The 10,463-nt window shown below is 51.6% G+C and overlaps 1 protein-coding gene across 1 annotated transcript; it reads left to right on the forward strand.

Moving 5' to 3' along the window:
- The first annotated feature begins 3,000 nt into the window (after positions 1-3,000).
- Positions 3,001-9,307, forward strand: LOC116518620 (chymotrypsin-like elastase family member 3B). The gene is given in 9 exon segments (XM_032232137.1): positions 3,001-3,043; positions 3,192-3,277; positions 3,519-3,563; positions 3,565-3,617; positions 4,706-4,840; positions 5,511-5,647; positions 5,745-5,887; positions 8,069-8,221; positions 9,235-9,307. Coding segments are annotated over 9 exon segments (813 nt in total). The 3' UTR covers positions 9,253-9,307.
- Positions 9,308-10,463: the final 1,156 nt, after the last annotated feature.

The following is a 10,463-nucleotide window of genomic DNA, read 5'->3' on the forward strand; positions in this document are numbered from 1 at the left end:
TTTGGGCAAGCGACTATGCCATTGAGGGGGAGGGGGGAGTTGCAATATCTCTATCTGGGTGGGTGGGCTTGCACAGAGGCAGCCCCTCCTCAAGACACCGCAAGGCAGGGTGGAAGACCGATGCCCATCAGGCGAAGTCGTTCCTGGGATATCCCCACCCAACCCGCCCGGATAGATTTCGTCCTATTGGGATTATTCTTTGCTGGAATAGATTAACGGTAAATCCTCAATATACAGCCACAATTCAGCTCAACATATACGTTGCTAAGCGAGAAATGTGCTCAGTGAGTGAGCCCTGCCCCGTTTTACGACTTTTCTTCGTCACGTCCGTTCGGCGAACCCCTGCGGTTCTTATGTTAGGGACACCGTCGTTAAGGGAATCCGACTCCCCTGTTGACTTCGCTTGTCAGAAAGTCATAAAAGGGGATTGTGACCCCATCCAAGACGTTGCAACCGTCATAAATAAGAATCGGTTGCCAAGTGTCCGAATCAGTGGTGGGTTCCTACCAGTTTGGACTGGTTCGGCCGAACCGGGTAGTGGTTTTGACGGCCTGGGTTGCTGGAACCGGCAGCGACACAGGCTGGCCATGCCCCGAACTGGTTCTCCTGGCGGCGCAGAACTCTTTTTATTGTAACGCGCTTGCGTGCGCTGCGTGCCCATGAGTGAACCAGCAGTAGTGGCTGCTGGGACTCACCCCTGGTCCGACCTGTAAGGCACACGATCATGGGGATGTGAAGCGGTCATTAAATGTGAAACTGGTCGCAAGTCCATTTTTTCCAGTGCCGTTGTGACTGTCAAATGGTCACTAAACAAAAGGTTGTAAGTCCGAGGACCACCTGTACACGTACACAGCTGTGCAGAATGGCAGATACTCAGAGGTCATTTAGTCTATTCCAGGGATCAGAAACTTAAACACGCAAAGAGCCGCAAAGGTCCTAACTGGAAGCCCCACCTCTTTCAATTCTGGAGCCGAATGGAAGTCCAGTTCCCTCACCATAGAGTCTCTCCTAGTGTAGCGTCCTTTTTCCTCTCCTGACAGGAGGTCCAGTTCCCCCACCATAGAGTCTCCTCCTAGTGTAGCATCCTTTTTCCTCTCCTGACAGGAGGTCCAGTTCCCCCACCATAGAGTTTCCTCCTAGTGTGGCGTCCTTTTTCCTCTGCTGACTGGAGCTCCGGTCCCCCACTGGTAGAGCCTCCCCTCCTAGCACAACGTCCTTTTTCCTCTGCTGACTGAAGCCCTGGTTCCTCCACCATAGAGTCTCCTCCTAGGGTAGCGTACTTTTTCCTCTTCCTGACCACAAGTCCAGTTCCCCCACCATAGAGTCTCCTCCTAGCATGGCATCCTTTTTCCTCTACCTGTCCTAACCGAAAGACCTATCAATAGTGGAGCCGACCGGCAACAGGGAGCTGCAGCAGAGGGATGAAGAGCCACATGCGGCTCCCAGAGCCACAAGTTGCCTTCCCCTGGTCTAGCCCGAAGGTATCGAAGGAATATGAATGGCCTGTACACTTGGGGGCTTGCCAGAATCACGGGGGAAAAGACTCTAGGACTTGAAGTTTTGAGAGGGTCTGTTTTCCCTCGTTTCAAACAACTCCGAAGCCACTCCTCCCCACCTTACTGAACTCATGGGCATCTTGGATCTAGAGAGGGGAGGGGTGTCAGCCAGAACAGCCCCCTGGCGAAATTGAGAGCTTCGGTCAGCTGTTCATAGAAACGAGCCCCTGCCAGGAAATGGAATTTCCCACACGGGGAAAGGAGGATAAGGAGCCGGAGGGGGGGCTCCCCAACCCCCCACCCCCAAATTTTCCACAGGGCAGGAAACACACCCTTTGGATTACACCACACACAACACAAAACATATGTGGTGTTCACACCCTTTCCAGATTATCCGCTGCTAAGTCAAGGCTTGCCAAGTGAGGCATTCTGGGGCCACAAAAAAAAATAAATTCACACCACCCGTATTACATAACCTCTAGAGACAAAGGCTGGGTCCTGACCGCCACATCTGGATCTAATGCCAAGCAGGAGAAAAACTCAGGGTGGTTTGGCACCCCGCCTGCGTCTGCCAGGAAATCCCCTGCGAGCCAGCCCAGAAATCCTTCTTTCTTCCTTTTTTTCTCCCTCTGGTAAAAGGTAAAGGTGAAGGTTCCCCTCGTACCTATATGCTAGTCATTCCCGACTCTAGGGGACGGTGCTCATTTCCGTTTCAAAGCCGAAGAGCCAGCGCTGTCCGAAGATGTCTCCGTGGTCATGTGGCCGGCGTGACTAAACCAGGAGTGGGTTGCTGCAGTTGAGTGTAAATTGTTCTGCATATGCGCAGAACATGAAAAAAACGATAAGCCAGCAGTGGTGACCGGGCAACCGGTTTGGGGGCATGGCCAGCCTGCCATCCCTACCTGTTCAGTGACCTAGTCCCAATTTCCACTACCAGTTCACCGGAACCGATGGGAACTGGTAGCAACCCACCTCTGGACTCAACGCCAAAGGCTCACGGAACGCTGTTCCCTTCCCACCAAAGGTGGTTCCTATTCTTCTACTTGCATTTTTGGCATGCTTTCGAACGGCTAGGTTGGCAGAAGCTGGGACAAGTCACGGGAGCTCACTCCGTTACGCGGCGCTAGGGGTTCGAACCGCTGAACTGCCGACCTTTCTGATCGACAAGCGCAGCATCTTAGCCACAGAGCCACCGCGTTCCCTCTGGAGGGGGTTCCAAAAGCGATGGGGATCAGCCAGTGTCAAGGAGGGATTGGACGGAGAACGGGGAGGAAATGTCTCCTGACCCTCATGTCAACTCAGCCCCTGGCCTTGGCAGCTTCCAGGCCTTCCTCGCCTGGACAAGGAGCCAGCTGTGGCTTTCCCTGGGGAGCAGGCCAGCTTTCCGGGCCTTGTCTGACTCCGCCAAGGGCACCGCGGGCACCGACACACCTGCGCCCAAGGTCCCTGTGGCAGCTGCGGGGGTATTTAAGGCTCAGGATGGCCTGTAAGCCATTCTGAAAAGATGCTGTCGCTGCTGATTTCCTGCGTCCTGTTGGTGGCTGGTGGTAAAGACTCATCCCTCCACTTCTCCCCCACCCCTGGGGTCTCCTAGCCCCTTCCCCTTTGTCTTGGAGGAGGAAAGGATCCAAAGTTTCCTGCTCCTCAGAGGGCTGCCTTCCCCGGGTTCTCAGTCCTCTCTCTTCTCTTCCGCAGCCGCTGGGTGTGGCCAGCCAGCCTACTCTGGCCATAGCCGAGTGGTGAATGGCGAAGACGCTGTGCCTTACAGCTGGCCCTGGCAGGTAAGGCAGCCCGCTCCGTCCCCTGACCAACCAGCACCCCAGATGGGCATCACGGGCAAAGAGCTTTGGCTTAAGCCAAACAGCCAAGCCCGGCCTGGCTGGCTGACCATTGGGCTGCCCTCCCAGTGTCTCCAGGAGGGGCTGAGAAAGCCTGGCCTGAGTGCAGAGCCGGCTGGACCAGGGGGCATTTAGGGTGATGTCCCCCCACCCTTCCAGCATCTCCTTCTCTGGCCTCCTGCAGATCTCCCTCCAGTACGAGAGAGATGGCACCTTCCGTCACACCTGTGGGAGGGTCCCTCATTACCCCCGACTGGGTCCTGACGGCTGCCCACTGCATCTCGTAAGTGTCCCGGGCACGGCTGGAGCAATGCCCGCCCACCTGCCCTCTGGAGTCCAGGGAGGCTTTGCATGGGGAACCTCTCCCTCTCCTTTTCCTCCTTGGAGACCATCTTCCTTCCTTCCCTCCTTCCTTCCTTCCTTCCTTCCTTCCTTCCTATTTCCATCTATTTTCTCCTTCCTTTCCTCCTTCCTTCTTCTCATTTCTTTCCTTCTTCTGATTCTATTCCTCCCTTTTCCTCCCTCCCTCCTTTCTTTCTTCTTTCCTGTTTCCATCCATTTTCTTCTTTCTTTCCTCCTTCCTTCTTCTCATTTTCCCTCTTCTGATTCCATTCCTCCCTCCCTTCCATCCTTTCCGTCCCTCCCTCCCTCCTCCCATCCTATTTCCATCTACTTCCTTCTTCCTTTCCTCCTTCCTTCTTCTCATTTCTTTGCCTCTTCTCATTTCATTCCTTCCTTCCGATTTCATCTATTGTCTTCCTCCCTCCCTCCCTCCCTCCCTCCCTCCCTCCCTATTTTCATCTTTTTTCTTCCTTTCCTCCTTCCTTCTTTTCATTTCTTTCCCTCTTCTCATTTCATTCCTTCCTTCTGATTTCATCTTCCTTCCTCCCTCCCTCCCTTCCTATTTCCATCTATTTCCTTCTTCCTTTCCTCCTTTCCTTCTTCTCATTTCTTTCCCTCTTCTCATTTCATTCCTTCCTTCCGATTTCATCTTCCTTCCTTCCTCCCTCCCTCCCTTCCTATTTCCATCTGCTTTCTTCTTCCTTCTTATTTCTAGCTCCTTCTTCTCATTTCTTTCCCTCCTCGTTTCTTTCCCTCCCTCTCTCATGCCCCCTTTGATTAGGGCCAGTTTCTCCTTTCATCCTTCAGAGGCTTTCCTCTGGCTCTGAGGATAGAGACTCTGGTCCTAAAAGTCTGTAGGGATTCTCCGTCATCTGGGTCAAAAGCACCTTTGGGAGTCCCTGGTCCTCTTTAGGTTCTTTCTCCAAAGAAGGGAGGGAGGTCACCTTTCCCTCCGGTCTCCGGGGGGATGCAGACCCTCTGAGCACCTTTCCCTGCCCTCTGAAAGCTGCTGGGTGATTTCTTCCACAGGCGATCCCGTACTTATAAGGTGGTCTTGGGGGATTATGACTTTACCACCGAGGAAGGGCCTGAGCAACACATCCCCATCAACCCCGAAGACATTTTCGTGAATCCCAGCTGGAAATCTGGTTGTGTGTCCTGCGGGTAAGGAAAAGCGTCCGTCATTGGGGGAGGGAGGGAGGGAGGGAGGGAAGGAAAGCCTCCAGCGTTCTGTTCTGACTGAGGCTTCCCCAAACCACAAAGCAGACTCCTTATCCTGACCAAAAAAAAAACCTTTTATTAATTTGCTATGAATTCTGCTCATTCACCTCCAGCAAAATCTTTCAAGGGAGGATTTACAGTCACAGACCTTATCTGGCTTGGAGAGCTGCCAGGACGATATTTGCAAAACTTGGCCAGGAGTCTTGGAGAGTCAGGAATCAATGAAGCGAACTAATTGTCTCCTGCAAACACCACTCCCCTTTCGCTCCTCTTTTATTTCCTCTGGGAGGGGTCATTCATCGTCCACCTGCGGCCTTCCTCCCAAGTCGACCCCTGTTCTTTAGCTGTTCCCTTCGTCTGGCAACTCTGCGTATGCGCACACTGGGAACAGGCTCCAGCTGTTCTTCTGCTTCACTGATGCCTGACTCTGATAACTGTCAGACGGCTCTGGCCCCCTCTCTGCCTCCGACACAGAGCCCTCATCAGAGCCTTCCCCAGACTCCAGGACTGGCCCATCTTTCTCCCCAACCTCCTCACTGTCCAAATCTGCTGGTGGATCACAACACGTTCATTCCCCTGCCCCCCCAACAGCTATTTCTGTCTTCTGCTCCAGCAATGACATCGCGCTGCTGAAACTTTCCCGCCCGGCGGAGCTGAACGATAAAGTCGGCCTGGGCTGCATTCCCGAGCCAGAGACCGTCCTACCTAACGGATACCCTTGCTACATCACCGGCTGGGGACGTATTTCCAGTATGTGGGGGTGCTGCTCTCCGCAGAAGGGCAGAGGGGGGCGGGAGGGGCTGCAGTGGGGCCTGGCAGGTAGGCCTAACTCGGTTTCCCTCCCCAGCTGGAGGGCCTCTGCCCAGCAAGCTGCAGCAAGCTCTCCTGCCCGTGGTGGACTACGACCACTGCAGGAAGCCCGACTGGTGGGGAAGTTCTGTCAAGCAGAGCATGGTCTGTGCTGGGGGAGACATCCAATCTGGCTGCAATGTAAGTGGACGCCGGGAAGGAGGAACGCCGCTGGGCACGGTTTTCTTTTCCTTAAATTGACATGCTCTGCCTGGCTGCTCTGGCAAGCCCTACAGGAGAGCTTAGCTGCTGCATGTCAAAACAAGAAAACCTGAATATAAAAACTACAGAGCAGCGTTTATGTAGGAAGGAACTTTCAAAGCAGGAAGGGATGGTGAATGCTGGCCTCTAGTGGCCGACGGGAGGCACTACATTGCAAAGGGAATGTAAATGGTCAAATAGAGAAAAAAGGGCAGTCTTTTGAGGCCTGCCCATCCATCTATCTACAGTGTCTGTCTGTCTGTCTGTCTGTCTGTCTGCCTGCCTGCCTGCCTGCCTGCCTGCCTGCCTGCCTACCTACCAGGGGTGGGTTTCTCGCCCCGTTCCAACCGGATCAGTTGGAACGAGGCCGGCGGCGTCCTCACGCACGCACGCGGCGCGCGCGCGCACGCACGCAGCATCCTCACGCACGCACGCGGCACGCGCGCACGCACGCAGCGCGCGTGTGCGCGCGTGCACACGCGCATGCGTACTAGCGTCTGCGCGATGCTCCAGCTGCTCCTGGAGGATCGTGCAGGCGTTCTGCGCATGCGTGGAAAGCGCGAAATTCGAAAAAACCGGGTAAGGAGCGGGCGCGGGTGTGGGGCGCGCGCGGGCGCGGGGCTTCGCCGTTCCCGGAAGTTACTTACTTCCGGGTTCGGCGACCAACCGGATCGCAGGGACCGGTGCGATCCGGTTGAAACCCAGCCCTGCTACCTACCTACCTACCTACCTACCTATCTATCTATCTATCTATCTACACTATATTGCCAAAAGTATTGCTCACAACTCCTTCTGATTATGTGGATGGGTGAACAAATACTTTTGGCAATATAGTGCATCTATCTATCTATCTATCTATCTATCTATCTATCTATCTATCTATCTATCTATCTCTATCTATCCATCCAACCAACTATCTATCTATCTATCTATCTATCTATCTCTATCTGTCCGTCCATCCATCCATCCATCCATCCATCCATCCATCCATCCATCTACCCACCCACTCACCCACCCACCTACCTACCTCTGTCTGGTCTAGTCTAGTCTATCTTTCTTCTTTTGTTTCTTTCTCTTTCTTTCTTTCTTTCTTTCTTTCTTTCTTTCTTTCTTTCTTTCTTTCTTATATATGTATATATGTGTTGCATTTGTGCTGATAAATAAATAAAGGGAGACTAGTATAGATCTATTTCAAGCTATTTAGCTCTCATCAGCTAGCCATACCCTTACTCGGAATCAAACCTGGGCTATATTACATATCAGGCAGTTATATTAGCCACTAAGCCACAGGCTCTCTTCCTTTATCAGCTAGGCCAGGGAAATAGGTATGTATTGTGTCACAACCCCTATATATATATCACCTGAATATAAAAACTACAGAGCAGCATTTATGTAGGAAAGAACCTTCAAAGGAGGAAGGGATGGTGGGAGGCACTACACCACAAAGGGAATGTAAATGATCAAATAGAGAAAAATGGGCTGTGTTTTGGGGCCAATCTATCTGTCTCTATTGTTCTGTTCTGTTGTCTGTCTGTCTGTCTGTCTGTCTAGCTATCAACAGCTGTGTGTGTGTGTTCCACCTTGAGCAAGTAAGTCTTCTGGTACACAGATGACTTACTCTCTGGAGAAAAATACTGTGGGGGGTAAGACACCCCTAAAACCGCTTGGGATGTGTGTTCTGTTAAGATACAACCTGTTGTGCCTTAAAATGGCTTCCAATGGTCCTTCTCTTCACTAGACCAGGCATGCCCAGTTCCTGCAACCGTTCTTCATATGTTTTAGCCTCCGGTTCCCTCATCATCCTGGTTGCTCTTCTCTGCTCCCTTTCTAGAGTTTCAACATCTTTTTTTTATATCTGATTAAAATCAGGGCCTCTGGCCCTTCCGTGGATGCCTCGGGCCATCACAGCTGGCAGGGAAGACCGTGTGTGTGTGTGTGTGTCTTCCTTTACACTCCCTTGAGGCTGTGGCTGTTAGTTTAGCTGTGGTTTCTGCTCTCTCCTCTTGCCCAATTTCCTGAGCAGCCTTGATCAAATCTTATCGCCCTCCGTGGGGCAAGGCAGGGCCAAACTAAGAGGAAAAACATGCTGGGGGCTCACAGACTCTCTGTGCCACATAACAGGGTGACTCCGGTGGCCCCCTCAACTGCAAGGGTGATGATGGCCGGTGGTACGTCCACGGGATTGCCAGTTTCGTGTCCGGTTTGGGCTGCAACGCCTTGAAGAAGCCCACTGTCTTCACCCGGGTCTCTGCCTTCGACAGCTGGATCCTGAAGGTAGGCTGCTAACCCCCCCTTTCCTATCAAGAAACCTCTAGATGGCCTTGAGTGGACCCCACAGCATCATAGTTCCTATACAGCTAAGCAAGGTAATGAGGATTTAATAGCTGCCAGCGGATGTAAGGTTGTAAACTGTAAACTGTAAGCTGATGCAATGAGGATGTTTCAGCAATACATGGGTAGCCTCCTTAAGATTTTAGTGGGGTCCACACAAGTCATTTACCTCTTTAAGAGGTGTCTATATATATAGGTGGCCACTAGAGGGCGCTTCTCTCTTTCTCGTCGTGTGTCCGTATCTTTCTCTCCTTGTGTCCGTATCTGAGTGGTAAGGATTTATCTACCATGTATATATTTGTACATACCGTATTTTTGGACTATAAGACACACCAGTTTATAAGACACACCAAGATTTCGAAGAGGTAAGTAAGAAAAAAAGTTTTTGTCCTCCCCGGCCCCCAGGACCACTCTGAAGGCTTCAGAAGGGCTGGGGGGGAAGGCAAAAATGCTCCCGTTTTTCCAGAAGACGGGCCGTTTTTCACAAAAACAGAGGTGTTTTTGCCTTCCCCCAGCCCTGCTGAAGCCTGCAGAGTGCTGCTGGGGGAAGGCAAAAATGCCTCTGTTTTTGCAAAAAAATGGCCCGTCTTTTGCCTGCTTTTCACAAAAATGGGATGGGGGAGCTGGGCTCCGGGTGGCCAAAAATGGCTTTATTCGGTGTATAGGATGCACCAATATTTCCATGCTCTTTTAGGAGGGAAAAAGTTGTGTCTTATACTCTGAAGAATACGGTAAACCACTATTAATTGTCTAAAGGCTCTGTGTGCTGTGTGCTGTGTTTTGCTCCTGGGGTTTATCTCATCATAATAGACACGGTGCCAAAACCCGGACAAGCTATTTCGAGCTGCAGAAAGAGGTGGTGGATAACCCCGAATGCGCCACTGTTTGACCTCTCCCTTGTTAACCATCCTTGCCCCTCGCCTGCTCTCTCTAAGACCTTCTTCCTTTCCTTTCAGACACTCAAAGGGCAGTGAGGAGGAGAACAGGCCGTCTTTCTAGTTCCAGAATAAAGTCACTGTGGAGATGCCATCTGGTCTTGTGTTTGAGTCTTATTTCCCGCGTGTCATGGGTGTGTGGGGGGGCGGGGGAAGAGAAGGGAGGGCATCTGGGCACAACAAGGGCCTTTCTATGAATGGGGGGGAAAAAACCAGTCCACCTCAAAGAAGTTTTTTGGCTACCATATTTTTCGGAGTATAAGATGCACCAAGGTTTAGAAGAGGCAAATTAAAAAAAAAACGTTTTTGCACTCTGCAGACCTCCCAAAAATGGCCTGTTTTTTGCAAAAACGGGCTCGTTTTTTTTCTTTAAAAAAAAGGCATAAATAGCCTTTAGCAGGCTTGTAGAGTGCTCTGGGGGGGGGGCAAAAATGGCCCGTTTTTCACATAAATGGGCCACTTTTTGTCAAAAGAATTGCATGCGTAGCCTTTAGGAGGCTTAGAGAGTACTCCTGGAGGCTGGGGGGGGGCAAAATTGAGAAAAAAAAACAGCCCGTTTTTTCGCTCCCTTCTGCCCTCCCCAGCCCCCAGGACCTCTCTGAAAGCCTCCTACAGGCTCTGCACAGCCATTTTGGTGAAGGAGGCAGGGTTTTGGGAGGCAAAAAATACTGTATTCAGTGTATAAGATGCACCCAGATTTTCAGCCTCTTTTTTGAGGGAAAAAGGTGCGTCTTATACTCCGAAAAATATGGTAAGTTTCTGGGATGTCCCCATCTCCTCTCTCTGCCTCCTCAGCATGAAAGAGGGGTGACCAAGGCCCTAAAGGAATCCATATACCAGCTTTCCACTATGCAGTGAACACACCCTTACCCCATACCTCTTGTCCAGCCCATAAGGAAAGGACGGGGTTACTGTAAAACCTGCCACAAATGCAAGTGACATCCTATGGTGTGGCTCAGCCCTTGTCCTGACCGAGGCTTCCCCAAAAAGCAGGAGGCAGAGTCCGGGTCCCGACAAAACCCCTTTTATTAAACAAATGTGAATTCCTCTCATTCACATTCAGCCAAGGCCTGGCAAACAGTCTTTCAAAGGAATATTTATGAGCACAGACCTTATCTGTCTTGGAAAGCTGCCATGTAAATATTTTCCCAAATGAGGTGCTGTGCAAGGAAAGGCTGGGCACAGAGTCTCTGAGATTCATGGACAGATCTTCACACTCCTGAAACGAATGGAACGACCGAGCGAACGAA

This window comes from Thamnophis elegans, chromosome 15 (genome assembly GCF_009769535.1).
Source record: "Thamnophis elegans isolate rThaEle1 chromosome 15, rThaEle1.pri, whole genome shotgun sequence".
In the NCBI taxonomy this organism is placed as follows: domain Eukaryota; kingdom Metazoa; phylum Chordata; class Lepidosauria; order Squamata; family Colubridae; genus Thamnophis; species Thamnophis elegans.